General features: G+C 40.5%; 1 protein-coding gene across 5 annotated transcripts in view; it reads left to right on the top strand.

Annotated features, from left to right (window-relative positions):
- Window positions 1-15,566, top strand: part of POLN (DNA polymerase nu) — a 237,108-nt gene that overhangs the window by 150,278 nt on the left and 71,264 nt on the right. For all 5 annotated transcript variants that reach the window (XM_037829257.1, XM_037829260.1, XM_037829259.1 and 2 more), the window contains 3 exons: window positions 5,937-5,994; window positions 7,659-7,736; window positions 8,778-8,892. In XM_037829257.1, coding sequence (XP_037685185.1) covers window positions 5,937-5,994; window positions 7,659-7,736; window positions 8,778-8,892 — 251 coding nt within the window. The remainder of the gene's footprint in view (window positions 1-5,936; window positions 5,995-7,658; window positions 7,737-8,777; window positions 8,893-15,566) is intronic.

The raw sequence follows: 15,566 nt of genomic DNA, 5'->3' as shown, positions 1-15,566 counted from the left end.
ATCACTGCCCTCCCCCCTACGTGGGATCAGACACCCAGGGAAGTGAATCTCCCTGGCAACGTGGAATATGACTCCCAGGGAGGAATGTAGACCTGGCACCGTGGGACGGAGAACATCTTCTTGACCAAAAGGGGGATGTGAAAGGAAATGAAATAAGCTTCAGTGGCAGAGAGATTCCAAAAGGAGCCGAGAGATCACTCTGGTGGGCACTCTTATGCACACTTTAGACAACCCTTTTTAGGTTCTAAAGAATTGGGGTAGCTGGTGGTGGATACCTGAAACTATCAAACTACAACCCAGAACCCATGAATCTCGAAGACAGTTGTATAAAAATGTAGCTTATGAGGGGTGACAATGGGATTGGGAAAGCCATAAGGACCAAACACCACTTTGTCTAGTTTATGGATGGATGTGTAGAAAAGTAGGGGAAGGAAACAAACAGACAAAGGTACCCAGTGTTCTTTTTTACTTCAATTGCTCTTTTTCACTCTAATTATTATTCTTGTTATTTTTGTGTGTGTGCTAATGAAGGTGTCAGGGATTGATTTAGGTGATGAATGTACAACTATGTAATGGTACTGTAAACAATCGAAAGTACAATTTGTTTTGTATGACTGCGTGGTATGTGAATATATCTCAATAAAATGATGATTAAAAAAAAAAAAAAAGAAAAAGAAAAAGATAGTAGCATTGTTAAAAAAAAAAAAAAAAATGTAGCTTATGAGGGGTGACAGTGGGATTGGGAATGCCATAAGGACCAAACTCCACTTTGTCTAGTTTATGGATCGATGTGTAGAAAAGTAGGGGAAGCAAACAAACAGACAAAGGTACCTAGTGTTCTTTTTTACTTCAATTGCTCTTTTTCACTCTAATTATTATTCTTGTTATTTTTGTGTGTGTGCTAATGAAGGTGTCAGGGATTGATTTAGGTGATGAATGTACAACTATGTAATGGTACGGTAAACAATCGAAAGTACAATTTGTTTTGTATGACTGCGTGGTATGTGAATATATCTCAATAAAATGATGATAAAAAAAAAAAAAAGACTGTAACTGTGTAGTCAAATAAACGCCCTTTTTATAAAAGCCAATCCGTCTCTTGTGTTTTGCATTCTGCAGCATTAGCAAACCAGAACAGTCGCTTTCTGGCTTTTATCTAGTATTTTTCACGGAGGTGTGTTTTTGCCCTATCTCACCTAGCCGCCATCTTCAACCCCTTCTCTTTTGAGTGTCTATCTGTTGTTTTTATATCCTCTATTTCATTTATCTCTGCTCTACTCTTTACTATTTCCTTCCTCCTACTAACTTTAGGTTTAGTTGCTTTTCTTGTTCTAGTTTCTGTAAGTGTGAAATTAGGTTAGAAATTGGTAGTCATTCTTTTTTATGTAGGCATTATTTAGAGCTATAACTTTCCCTCTGAGTACTGCCTTCTAAGCATCCTATAAGTTTTGATATGTTGTATTTTCATTTTCATTCATCTCAAGATATTTCCCAATTTCCCTGTGATTTCTACTTTGACCCTTTGCTTTTATAATAGTATGCCATTTAATTTCCACATATTTATAAATTTTCCAGTTTTCCTTCTGTTGTTGATTTCTAACTTTATTTCGTTGTAGTCTGAGAAGATAACTTGTGTGATTCTAGTGGTTTTAAATTTATTAAGACTTTGTCAGTTAATGTGTGATCTCACCTGGAGCATGTTCCATGTGCACTTGAGAAGAATGTGTATTCTCTTCTGTTGCGTGGAGTGGTCTATATATGTCCGTTAAGTCTAATTGTTTCATAGTGTTGTTCAAGTCCTCTGTTTCCTTACTGATGCTGCTGAGATGTCCTGTCAACTAGTGAAAGTGGTGTGTTGGTGACTCTGACTATTACTGTTGAAATATCTATTTCTCCCTTCAATTCTGTCATTTCTTGCTTCATAAATTTTGTGTTGTGAGATGCATATATGTTTATAATCATTATGTCTTCTAGTTGAATTGAACCTTTTATCAACATATATATACTGCTTTGTCTCTTGTAATCTTTTACTTAAAGTCTATTTTGTCTGACAATATAGCCACTCCAGTTCTCTTTTGGTTACTCTTTGCATAAACTATCTTTTTGCAGTTTTTTACTTTCAAACTTTTTGTGTCTTTGTACCAAGAATGAGTCTCTTGTAGACAGTGTATAGATGGATCATGCTTTCTCAACGAATTTAGCAATCTCTGCTTTTTAGTAGGGGAGTTTAATCCATTGACATTTCAAGATTAATAACTGAGAAGGAAGGATTTCCTATTGCCATTGAGCTATTCATTTTTCATATGTCTTGTATGTTTTTTGTTCCCCAGTTACCCTATTACTTTTTTTTAATTTTGTATTTAGTTCCTTTTTTGTAATGTACCATTTTGATTCCCTTCTTTTTTCTTTTTCTCTCTATATTTTTCGTTATTTTTGTAGTGGTTACCTTTGTAATTACAGTTAGCATCTTAAATTAATAACAACCTGATTTCACTAGTACTGACCTAGTTTTAGTGCTACACAAACTCTCTACTCCTATATAGCTCCTTCTCTCCCCCTTTAAGTTGTTATTGACTCAGAGTGCACCTTTATACATTTTATGCCCATTAACATAGATTTAAGATGTTTTTTACTCATTTGCCTGTTGTCATGTGGGGGGAAAGCAGGTATAAATCAGGAAGCACAATAATACAGAATTTTATATTTACCTATGCAATTACATTTACCGGTATTCTTTATTTCTCTTTTTGCTTTGAGTTACCCTCTATGGTCCTTTTATTTCAACCTGAAGGACTTCCTTTAGCATTCTTTAGGGCAGGTCTTCTGGTAATGAACTCTATAAGCTTTTGGTTATCTGTAAATGCCATAATTCCTCCTTTATTTTTTAAATTCAATTTTATTGAGTATATTCACATACCATATTTTCATCCAAAGCATACAATCAGTTGTTCATAGTACCATCATATAGTTGTGTATTCATTACCACAGTTAATTTTTGAATATTTTCATTACCACAAAAAAATAAGAATAAGAATAAAAATTAAAGTAAAAAAGAGCACCCAAAACATCCCACACCCCCCGTCCCTCCCTATTATTCATTTACTTTTTGTCCCCATTTTTCTACTCATCTGTTCAGACACTGGATAAAGGGAGTGTGAGCCAGAAGGTTTTCCTAATCACATGATCACATAGTAAGCTATATAATTATATGATCATCTTCAAGAATCAAGGCTACTGGGTTGCAGTTCAACAGTTTCAGGTATTTCCTTCTAGCTATTCCAATATACTAAAAACTAAAAAGGGATATCTATGTAGTACATAAGAATAACCTCCAGAATGTCCTCTCGACTCCATTTGAAATCTCTCAGCCACTGAAACTATATTTTGTTTCATTTCTCTTCCCCCTTTTGGTCAAGATGGCTTTCTCAATCTCTCGATTCTAGGTCAAGGCTCATCCCTGGGAGTCATGTCCCACATTGCCAGGGAGATTTACACCCCCTGGGAATCATGTCTCACATAAGGGAGGAGGGCAGAGAATTTACCTGCAGAGTTGGCTTAGAGAGAAAGGCCATATCTGAGCAACAAAAGAGGTTCTCTGGGGGTGACTCTTAGGCATAGTTATAAGTAGGCTTCGCCTTTCCTTTGCAGTAACAGGCTTCATAGGGCCAAGCCCCAAGATTGAGGGCTTGACCTTCTAAATTGGTAGTCCACAATACTTGTGAGAATATCAGTAATTCCCCAGCTGGGGAGGTTTAATATTTCCACATTTTCCCCCAGTGCCTCAAGGGGCCTTTGCAAATACATTTTTATTCTCTGCCCAAATTTATCTGGGATGTATTGGAGCTTCACGCCAACCTGTACAAACCAACCAGATCTCACTCCCTATTCAAAGTTCCGTGTAATTATGGTGTTTGAATAAGCTGACTATACAAGTTAAATTATATAGTGTGCTACAGAAAATATAGATTTTACACCAAATAAACATCTCTTCCTTTGGTCTCATACAGAAGTTCAAGTTTTAAAACACCATCAGTATCGTCCTTTACCTTTTAGTCTGAATTACCTTAGTCCTAACCAAGTCCATTTCATTCATATCTCCTTGATTTTTGAAAGATAATTTTGCCAAATACAGAATTCTTGGTTGATAGTTTTTTTTTCTTTTAGGATTTTACAAAACCCTCCGCTTTTTTCTTGTCTCCATAGTGTCTAATGAGAAATGCACTGTTAATCTTATTGGGGATATCTTGTATGAGACAAATTGCTTTTCTCTTCCTGCTTTCAAAATCCTCTTTGTCTTTGGGTGACAATTTTGCTCTAATATATCTTGGGGTAGATTTCTTAGAGTCTATGCTTCTTGGAGTTTGTTTAGTGTCTGGGATGTGTATATTCATGTCTTTTATCAGATTTGGGAAGTTTTCAGCCATTATTTCTTCAAACGCTTTTTCCGCTTGTTTCTCTCTCTCTAATCCTTCTGGGACTCCAACAATGTGTATGTTGGTGTGCCTGTTGGTGTCCCACAGGTCTTCTGGCTCTGTTCATTTTTCTTCATTATTTTTTGTTTCTGCTCCTCATGTTGGGTCATTTCACTATTCTTGTTTTCAGGTTCACTGATCCTTTCTTCTGCTTGTTCAAATCTGCTGTTGAATCTGTCTCATGGGTTTTTCATTTCAATTACTGTACTTTTTAGCCCCCAAATTTCTGTTTGGTTCCCTTTCATAACTTCCATATTAGTGTTTTCCTAATTTCCTTTAGCTCTCTGTTTATGAATTCCTTTAGCTTATTGAACATATTTAAGACAGTTGATTTAAAGTCTTTGACTAATAAATCCAATTTATGAGTTTCCTCAGGGATGGTTTCTGGCAAAATCTTTTTTCCTATGAATGGGCCATTCTTTCCTGTTTCTTTGTATGTTGTATGACTCTTTTTTGAGAACTGGATGTTCTCTGTGTTATGTTGTGACACTGACAGTCTAGTTCTCCCACTCCTCTAGGATTGCTAGGTTTTGCTGTTATTGTTGTTCTGTAGGCTGGAGCCATCAATTTGTGATTTTTCCAAACTCCCTTTGCTCCCAAATGGAGGGAAAAGAGAAAAGTAAAATAGTTCCTGCCTCTATGAGACTCCTCTGCAGGTTTTGCCTGAGGGGTTTGGAACGATGGCCGCCCTCAGAACTGCCCCCAGTGATCTGAAGGAGCTGGTCAGGAGCATTGATCAGCAATCAGACCACACACACCCGAAGTTTGGAGGCCTTGCTCCTTACTGCCCACCCAGCCAGCTGCCCCAGGAACCTGAGTGGTAGTCCAAGTGCTGCCTGCCCGAGGCTGGGGCAAGGGGATGGGAGCCACCGCCCAGACGGTGAAATGCACCAGTGTTTGCCACAGTTTACCAGCCTCCACCTCCGGCTCCTCCCTGGTGCTGCACAGTGCTCCACCGCACTCCAGGGTTCCAGGGAGTCCATGCAGACAGTCCCTGCCAGCTTGTTGTTGTTCAGGGGGCGGGAGTGACTCCTGCAGCGTCCTACACTACCATCGTCCCACAGTCCTCTCTAAAGTACATTTTCAGTGAAAGCAGAACATACAAATTTCATAGAAATCTACCTTTAGCATATTTTATAGGGTTTGTAAGAAGCTGACTAAGCTCATAATTTAGGCCACCATTAGGAGAAGTGCTGTCAGTGTGAGGCCGCTGCCTGGTCATGCAGCCTGGAGGGAGACAGTTCTGCTCCGGGGTTGCTGATTATACTTAGTGGTATTCCCGTAGACATGAGGCTTCAGATTGGACCATTGTATTGAACATTAAGACACTTATATGGTAATTATTGGCATTACTTCTTTAGTCAACATTTACTAAAATGTGACACACTTTAAATAACATGAAATGGTACAGATTGATTTGATTATGTGTTTCAACTGAAGTCATTCTCCTCTTATTATTGACAGAATATCCAGGGTATCTCTAAACACCCAATTCAGATCACTAGGCCTCAAAACTTTAAAGGTAACATTTTTTTCCTACTTTGCTAAAATCTTGCATAACTTTTTTTCTAAAACCCTAGAACTGTTTGTAATAGCTTTTCTACATTAACTAACTTCTTAACTTTCCTGAAGTTCTCTTCTGTATTTGCATGACTAGGATTTAAAAATACCTTGAGGAAAAAAATACAGCTAAAGAGATACCGTACCTCCCTTTTAGCAGTTTACAAGTTAAAATAGATGATAATTATACAAAGAAAGTAGCTCCCCTCCTACCAATCTCTCCCCCACCAACTTCCTAATAAAGAAAAAACAAACACACATGCAATAGAACTGGCTTTTGAAATGTTTATAAAACATTCTAAAATTCTACTCTCTTTTAAGCTATTCCACTATAATACTGAGGATTAGCTTTCTAAAAAAAAAAAGAGAAAGTTCAAATCTGAGCAGCTCTTGCTTTCTCTTGCCACTTGCAGTAAATATCTGCACCCCTCGCTGGGGTGTCCTTCCAGGGGCTGTGGTCCCTACTGCCCTGGAGGGCCATGACAAGTGGTCCTCTTAAAAATACACATAGTCAGACTTAAACAGAATGGGGGAAGGTACTAATGAGCAGCTTTGTTTCCACTGCCTCTTTAAAATTGGCTCGTGGGAAAATCATGGAAGGTGCTCACCCAGCGTCAATACCCTAACCAATAAGGCTGAGAGAGTGCCTGGGCCGCTCTTACTGCAGTATGTGAAGTTGCAGTGTCATTTTTCTTTTTTTCATTAAGAAATGCTAAACAGAACAGAAAATCTGTTTTTTACTAGTTCAATTTTATTGAGATATAGTCACCAGCCATACAGTCATCCACAGTGTACAATCAGTTGTTCACAGTACCATTATGTAGTTGTGCATTCATCTCCAAAATCAGTTTTTGAACATTTTCATTATCACACACAGAAAAGAATAAAATAAAAGTTAAAGTAAAAAAGAACACCCAAAACACCCCATCCCCCCATCCCTCCCTATTATTCATTTACTTTTTGTCCTCATTTTTCTACTCATCTGTCCATACACTGGATAAAGGGAGTGTGAGCCACAAGGTTTTCACACCCATGTAAGCTATATAGTTATACAGTTGTCTTGAAGAATCAAGGCTACTAGGTTACAGTTCAACAGTTTCAGGTATTTCCTTCTAGCTATTCCAATTCACTAAAAACTAAAAATGGATATCTATAAAATGCATAAGAATAACTTCCAGAATGACCTCTCGACTATTTGAGATCTCTCAGCCACTGAAACTTTATTTTGTTTCATTTCTTTTCCCCCTTTTGGTCCAAGAAGGCTTTCTCAATCCCACAGTGCCAGGTCCAGGCTCATCCCTGGAAGTCATGTCCCATGTTGCCAGGGAGATTTACACTCCTGGGAGTCATGTCCCACATAGTGGGGAGGGCAGTGAGTTTACCTGCTGAGTTGGCTTAGAGAGAGAGAGAGACCACATTTGAACAACAAAAGAGCAGAACAGAGAATCTTAATAGTTGATTTAATTTTTAGTAGTTTATATTAAAATTACCTTAATAAAAATATTCAGAAAAATCAGAAATCTAGGCTCTTTTGACCTTAGAATGATGTTAAGATAATTTTCTATGAGGACTAGCTGAGATGATTCATGACCAAATTCCCCAATTGCTCTCTAACTGCTTGTTCAGGTACAGAAGATGAAATCCTCATGATCTCTCCAAGGACCATGTTTATTTCTTCCAAAGGCCGTACCTTCCTGGCAGCAGGTACTTGCAGGCGGTTGGAGAGACACCACATGTAACTGTAGCTCAAGATAGGTGTTTCCATATTGTTCAAAATATTCAGAAACTGAATAATTCAAAGGTACTTACAGAGCTTATTCTCTGAAATAAATCCGAAGGCAAATACTTACATGAAACAAGGATTTCTTATTCACAGTAAATAGCGGATCTTCTGCTTCCAGCAGCTCTGAGGCTCCCCTTGCTTTCCCTTATCTAGATCCCAGGTACCCCTCCCCCGCCCCATGCAGTGCGCCCCCTCCGTCCCCCTCTGTCCTCATTACCTGTTGCTCTCGGCCTTGCTCACCTGCTGCACACGCTGGTCTTTTGGTCGCTCCTCAGCAGCCAGACACGCCCACCTCAGGCATTTGTCCTCACACTGCTGGAGCCCCCACCCCGCCCCATGGAGATCGGAGATCGTCTTGGCCCCCTCCTTCACCTGTTCTGTACCTTTGCTCAAATAGCACCTTCTTGACGAGGCCACGTTGATGTCCCTGTTCATAACTCCAACCCCCTCCCCTGCCCCCGCCCCTGCACACAAACACTCGCTCACTCCCAAAGCCCATACCTTGCTCTGTTTCCCCATTTCCTTTATTGTCTTCTATCACACTGAATGATTTACTCCCTCTGTCTCCGCCTTCTAGAGTATACGAGGAAGGGGGTTTTGTCTGTTTTCTTCACTCATATATCCCAAGAACAGAGCCTGACACATAGAAGGCCCTTTATAGAATAATGATGTACTCTCCCAGAGAATGAATACTGAGTGAGTGAATACAGCCCGCCCTGGAGGCGTCGTGGCCTCACAGGAGCCAGCGCGAGGTCTCTGGGACTCGCAGGCAGAGAGTAGCTGGTAGCCCTGAGGCCGAGGAGCGCGGCAGATGGGGGGTAGGGATGCTGAGGCCTGGTGCGGCAGAGAGGAGGGGAGCAGAATGGTGGGGAGCCTGAGTGTTGGTGGGGGAAAGGGGAAGGTGGCAACGATTAGAGACATTGTTGGGAGAGTTTGAATTAATGCAGAATTCTGTTTAACAGACTTCTCACAGATTGAATTGCGCATTCTTGCCCACTTATCTGGGGATCCAGAACTTTTGAAGTTATTCCAGGAACCTGAAAGAGATGATGTATTTTCAACCCTGACTTCACAGTGGTAAGATATATGAGCTCGTAATATTATCAGATCTGCAAGAATGCTGGCATGATTTTAACAGCCTGAAGTTATTCCAAGGCTATTTTCATAAGAACAAAATTACATTTTTCTCCAGTAGTTAATCATTCTGAAAAGAGTAGATAACTAGGATGCCAAGAGATTCTTAATTATGAAAGAACTGGTAGCTTTCACTGTGCCAGAGAATGTAATAGAAATATTGGAAAAATAAAAAGTGCAAGCCCTCCATGCCCTGTAGGTCAGTGGCGATACAAGTCAACAAAGGCCTGTGGTACGGGGAGTATGAGCTCCCTGCCCCAGCAAAGGGACTCGGCGTGCACCTGGCTACAGGTGACAGTCCCTGCCCAGCAGTGGCAAGGACAGTGGCTGGAACTAAAAGAGAATTGCAGAGGCAGACGGCCTCAGGTTTTGTTGGGCAAGTCAACAAATGCCTGTCTTTCCTTCCTGGCAGCACCACGCCCTGCAGTAAAGCATGTTCGCCTCTGTTCCTTCCCTGCCCCTCACCCCAGTGTCAGCTCCCCGAGGCTGTTCACTGCCGGGTCCCACGGGTTGTGAGGACTCAGCGAGTGTTTGTCAAATAAATGAATGAACAGAAGAAAATCCAAACTTCCCTTTTGATCAGAAAATCTCCTCTCTAAAACTGCTACCTCAACAAGACTCTCATTTGAACAGAAACTTCAGGAAGGAATATTTTACGTGAAGGGGACAGAGGAATGAGAATGTTAGTGCATACTAAGCTGAATTTTAAAGAGTAGTAGTGGAAATTATGTTTACGATGGTAGCAGCAGGAAAAGCTACAAAAATCAAAGAATAATGAAATATTTGCAAAGCAGGAGGAGCGGGGTGCTGGGTGAATGAGCCCCTCTGCAGGGGAGCCACGTGAGGAGTGAGGGCGCAGCTGGCAGCACCGGCCTCGCCGCGCCCCGCCCCCCACCGTCCAGGTCCTGCCGTCCGGGTCCTGCAGGCTTCCTCGCTGACTTTCTCTCCACCCGTCCTCTGCCCTTCTCCTGGGGACTGCACTGTCCCTGGGGTCTGGCCCCCCAGCCTCACCAGCCTTCTCCTTGTCCACCTCTCCGTTAAATCTGCTGTTCATTCTCGTTGGACTCGCCCATCCTCCGAGCCCTCTCCCTGCCCTCAGAGCCCTGCCCACAGTTCTGTCGCTTGGCCTATTACCTAGCGATGGTGTATCAGTCTCTCTCCTTCCCCAAGGGGTGAGCCCTGAGGGCTCAGACCCTGTCTTCTTGATCTTTGACCTTCTTAGAGCCGAGAGCAGCACCTTGCTGGGCGCTCAGGAATATCTGTGGGTTGATCCCCAAGTCCCTGAAGACACACAAGGGCTCTCTTGCTCTCCACTCAGCCCATCAGCCACCCCTTAGGGCCCTGTGCTCCTTGACCTTGTCCCCTCCTGGGCTGCCGCTCTGTGGTTCTGAGTAACCCCCATTGTCTGCTTTCCCGACCCACCCCAAGGTGCTGGAGAAAGTCCGCATCCATCTCACCTGAGCGGGCCCTTGTGGTCTCTTCATCTTGTCTTGCTCAAACCCTTTTTGACTTTCCTCAAATGTGCACCCTTCCCTCTTAATCTCAGAAGAGGACCTCCCCTCTTACTCCAGTGACAAAGTAGAGGGTCTCAGACAAGAGCCCCTCAACTGCCTTCCGCGGCCTCAGCATTTCTTTACATACCATCCTCCCACTCTTCAGATGTTCCTGTCTTAAAAGAAGAAGCCTCGTCTACTGCCAAGGTAAGGACTGTACACCGCATGCCTCCAGGGGCTGCCGCACTTTTGGGTGTCACTGAGAACTTCTAGGCTTGTGCAGTGCACAACCAGCACAGCCCCACGTGGCGGCCCATCCACACCCCTCTGTTCTGTGCTGCTGCTCCCTTGCTGACCTCCTCCTGCGCGTCTACTGAAAAGCACTGCCCAGGCCACCCTTAGCCCGGAAGGGAAACCATTTGCCGTTTGGGTGCAGTATACGTGTACACTTACTCCCCTTACTTTCTCACCATGCCTCTTTCTTTCTTTTTAAACAAAATATTATGGTTATCTACTTAAGCTTTTCTTTCCATTTGGAACCTGGAACTCCTTTCTTCAGGGTGTAGTAGGCCCTGGGGTCAAGGCCAGCAAGAACAGGCTCTGACCTTGCCCCCATCCCCACCCCAAGCAAGGACAGAGGAGCTAAAAGACTCTGCAGGGGAGCTACAGTGACGTGGCAGACCCCTGGCACCTTTGGGGCCACCACATCCTGGTGCTCTGCCTGGCCTCCGTGGCCACTGCTCCCGTTGGGTCTGTGCCTGCAGCTCTCACCATTTTTTCTCTTCTTTTTAACTGAGACACAATTTACATGCCAAAAAATTCACCCTTTTGAAGTTCATAATTCAGGGGTTTTTACTGTATACACAGAATTGTGCAACCATCACTTCTATCTAATCCCAGTACATTTGTATCACCCCAAAGAAACCCTGTACCCATTAACATTCACTCCCCATTCACCCCTCCCCCAGCCGCTGGCAACCACTAATCTATTTTCTGACTGAATGGATTGGCCTATTCTGGATATTTCGTATAAATGGAAACATGTAATGTGTGGCTTTTTGTGACTGGCGTCTTTGACTTAGCATAACATTTTCAAGGTTCATCCAGATGTAACATGTATTAGAACTTCATTCCTTTTTATGGCTGAAAAATATTCCACTGTACAGATAGACCACATTTTGCTTATCCATATACAGTTGATGGACATTTGGGTTGTGTCCACTTTTGAGTTATTATGAATAATGCTGCTATAAGCATCATGTACAAGTATTTGTAAGAACATGTTTTCAGTTCTTTGGGGTATATTTCTAGGAGTGGAATTGGTGGGTCATGTGATAATTCTATTTTTAACCTTTTGATAGTATATTAGCATCAAATTTACCATTTGAACCATTTAAAAGTGTACAATTCCTTAACAACTGTGTTCAACTTTTTGAAGAACTTCCGAATTGTTTTGCAAAGTGACGGTACCATCTTACATTCCCAAAAGCAAGTTTGGGTTCCAATTTCTCTGCACCTTTGACATTTGTTATTGGCTGTCTTTTGGGTTATAACTATCCTAGTGAGTATGAGGTGGTATCTTGCTGTGGTTTTGATGTGCATTTCCCTTTTGAGTATTGATGTTGAGCATTTTTTCATGTGTTCATCATTTACTCTTTATTTGTGTCTCTTTCCCCCTCCACCTTAAGTACAGTGCACCCTATGGGGTTTTGCTCTCCTGTTTTCTTCTGTGTACTTTCTCCCAGAAGATGTCCTTTCTTCTCCGTTTCATTAGGATTTAAGATAATGTAGAATTTTGTAAAGCATATAATAGATTAAATAACACCCTTGCCCTCTCTCCAGAGGTATGGGAAGACTTAGAAGATGGTTCAGTTTAGGCAGGAATTCTTAAGATTTGTTGCCATCTTAATGCTTTGATGAAATAGTGCCCTGGATATTATTCTTTGGAATGTGTGGGAGAATCTATCTGTGATTCAAAGTAAGGGTTTGTGCATACATCTCCAAGCAAGTTATTTTGATCAGGGAGCCCAAAGGGACTCTGCCTATTGCTTTCCAAGTATTTCAGCAAAACATTTTTGTCCAAGTTTCAGGCAGAAGCAGCAGCTAACACAGTGCTGAGAGGGAGTTGCATAGCACTAAAAAGTTTACATTAGAAGTGAGTAAAGATCCCTAAGTCACATCTAAGTTTATGTCTCAAGATACTAGAAAAAGAAGAGCAAAATAAAGCCAAGCAAGGGGAAGGAAAGAAATAATACAGATAAGAGAAGAAATCAATGAAACTGAAAATAGGAAAACAGAGAAAATCGCTGAAACGAAGAACTGGACTTTGAAAAGATCAATCAAATTGATAAACTCTAAAAAGATTGACAAAAACAAAAGTAGAGAAGATACAAATAACCAGTCTTCAGAATGATACAGGGATATCACCACAGATCCTGCAGACATTTAAAGGATGATAAGGGAAATCTATGGACAACTTTCACCCATAAATTCAACAATTCGGAAGAACTCAAACAATTTCTTGAGAACTGCAACTAGCAGACTCAACCAAGATAAAATAGATAGCCAGAGTAGTACTATAACCATTAAAGAAGTTGAATTTGTAGTTTGAAATCCCCTGAAAAGGAATCCCTAGCCCATAGTTTAACTGGAGAATTTTATCAAATTTTTAAAGAAGTAATGCCAGTTTTTCACAATTTCTTCCAAAAAATAGAAGAAAAAGGAACACTTCCTAATTTATTTTATGAATCCAGTATTTCCTTGATGCCGAAACCATACAAAGACAGTACAAAAGCAAACAAAGAAAAAAATCTACAGACCAATGTCATTCATGAATATAGATACAAAATTCCTCAACAAAATATCAACAGACTGTACCCAACAATGTATAAAAAGAATTATACATCATGTCCATGTGAGATTTATTCCAGGTGTGCAAGGCTAGTTCAACATTTGAAAATCAATAAATGTAATCCACCGTATCGTCAAGTTAAAGTCTAAAAATCATATAATCATATCAATCAATGCAGACAAAACATTTGGAAAAATCCAACACTCATTCATGATAAAGATTCTCAGCAAGGTAGTAACAGGTGGGAACCACCTCAACTTGATAAAGAACATCTACAATACCCTACAGCTGACATCGCATTTAACGGTAAAAGGCTGAATGCTTGCCCCCAAGATCACGAACAGAGGAAGGTTGCCTTTTCTTATCACTCTTATTCCATGTAGAAGTCACAGCCACTGCAATAAAGCAAGAACAAGAAATAAATTGCATGCAGATTAGAAAGGAAGAAATAAAACTGTCTCTTTGTAGGTGACATGATAGTTTGTGTAGAAAACCCCAAGGATATTAAAAAAAATTGCTAGAACTAATAACTGAGTTTCGCAGGGTTGAAAAATATAAGTTCAATATGCAAAAATCAGCCACATTTCTATAAACTAACAAAGAGCATGCAGAAACCAAAATTAAAAACACAATGCCATTTATAGTTGCTCCTAAGGTAATAAAATACTTGAGTATAAACTTAATAAAACACGTGCACTGTCTGGTCTGTATGCTGAAAATTACAAAGTGCTGACAAAGAAATCAGAGAAGATGTAAGTAAGTGGAGAGACATCCCATGTTCATGGAGTGAAAGACTCATCATAGTAAAGATGTCCGTTCCCCCCACACTGACCCATAGGTGTAATTCCATCCCTATTCAAATCCAAGCAAGGCCTCTGGTAGACACAGACAAGCTTATTCTAAAACTTACATTAGAAAGTACAGGCCTACCATAGATAAAACGATCTTGACAAAGAAAAATAAAGCAGAGGAGTCCCTTTACCTGATATTAAGGCTTCCTATGCAGCTACAGTAATCAAGACAGTGTGGTATTGACAAAAATATAGACACACAGATCAGTGGAACTGAAAAGAGAAGCCAGAAATAAATCCACAAAAATATCTCAACTGATTTTTTGATATGCAGTATCTGGCAGAAAATAATTCTCTTCAAATTCATATTATGCTTGAAAAGTTCATTTCTATATTTGATATTGTATATCTTTATATTATGTAAAACTTTCATGCATTTTATTAGCTTGTATTAATTCTTGGGAGAACTTCAAAAATAAGAAGCTTTTAATATTTGGATGCTGGCTGCTTTTAATTTCCTACCAGCAGTAGTAATCCAGTTCTTGTGACTTATACTATAATTAGTTGCTGTGGAAATGATTTTTATGTTACAAAGAGAGGACTAGAATAGCACATAGTAAAAAGGCAACAAGATCAAATATGCTTTTAAAAATGTTTGTTTCATGTAAAGCTGTTATTAAAAAGACAAAAACCAAAAAGGCAATTCAGTATCATAGTATGAAATATTAGTAACATTTTCAAATAATTTCCTTGAAACACCTTTGAGATTATATAGATTATATATATAAAAATGAAGACAAGGAGGAAATCTAAGTAATCACCTGCAAACTCTTGATTTGCTAGATAAGCCTGAAAGCCAGAGAGCTGGGATCTGCCCCAGGAGTCTGTGTCAGAGCCAGGACCAGGCCTCAGAGCTGCTGACCTCAGCTTCAGGGCTTGAAACTCACATGGAAAACAAGCCAGTCTGTGCACTGGGGGCCAAGACAGGCCACGGAGGCATTTTTCTTTACACTAATCTTTACCATCCGATTAGATGGTTTCATAAAAATTTTACAAAATGCAGATTAAAGAACATTCATTTCTCAACCTTGCATTCAACTCAGCATTTTCAGACTGAAACATAAAAGAAAAAATGTTAGTTGTAAGATATATTTGTTTTTCATGTGCTCAAGACATTCTTTTTCGGTATTTCTGTGAGATATTTTAAAAGCTGAAGGCAAGTGTGGAAACAGTATTATTGCCTACTGCTTCCCTTCCTCAGGGGAGATAGATTTCCTTCCCCAGTAGGTGCCAGGCTTGGCCACAAGCCTTGCTTGGGCTAATGAAATGTGAGAAGAGACACATGCCACCCCTAACCTGAGCCTTCAAGAAACTGCATGGGGTTCCTTGTGTTCTCTTTTCCCTCTATTGCAATAATTGACAAAAACTTTTGATAGAAGCTGCTCTATCATACTGCATGATAAAGCGTGGACCAATCTCTGA

Source organism: Choloepus didactylus, chromosome 3, assembly GCF_015220235.1.
Source record: "Choloepus didactylus isolate mChoDid1 chromosome 3, mChoDid1.pri, whole genome shotgun sequence".
Lineage (NCBI taxonomy): Eukaryota > Metazoa > Chordata > Mammalia > Pilosa > Megalonychidae > Choloepus > Choloepus didactylus.
The sequence above is the reverse complement of the archived record's forward strand: the minus strand, read 5'-3'. Positions and strand labels throughout refer to the sequence as shown.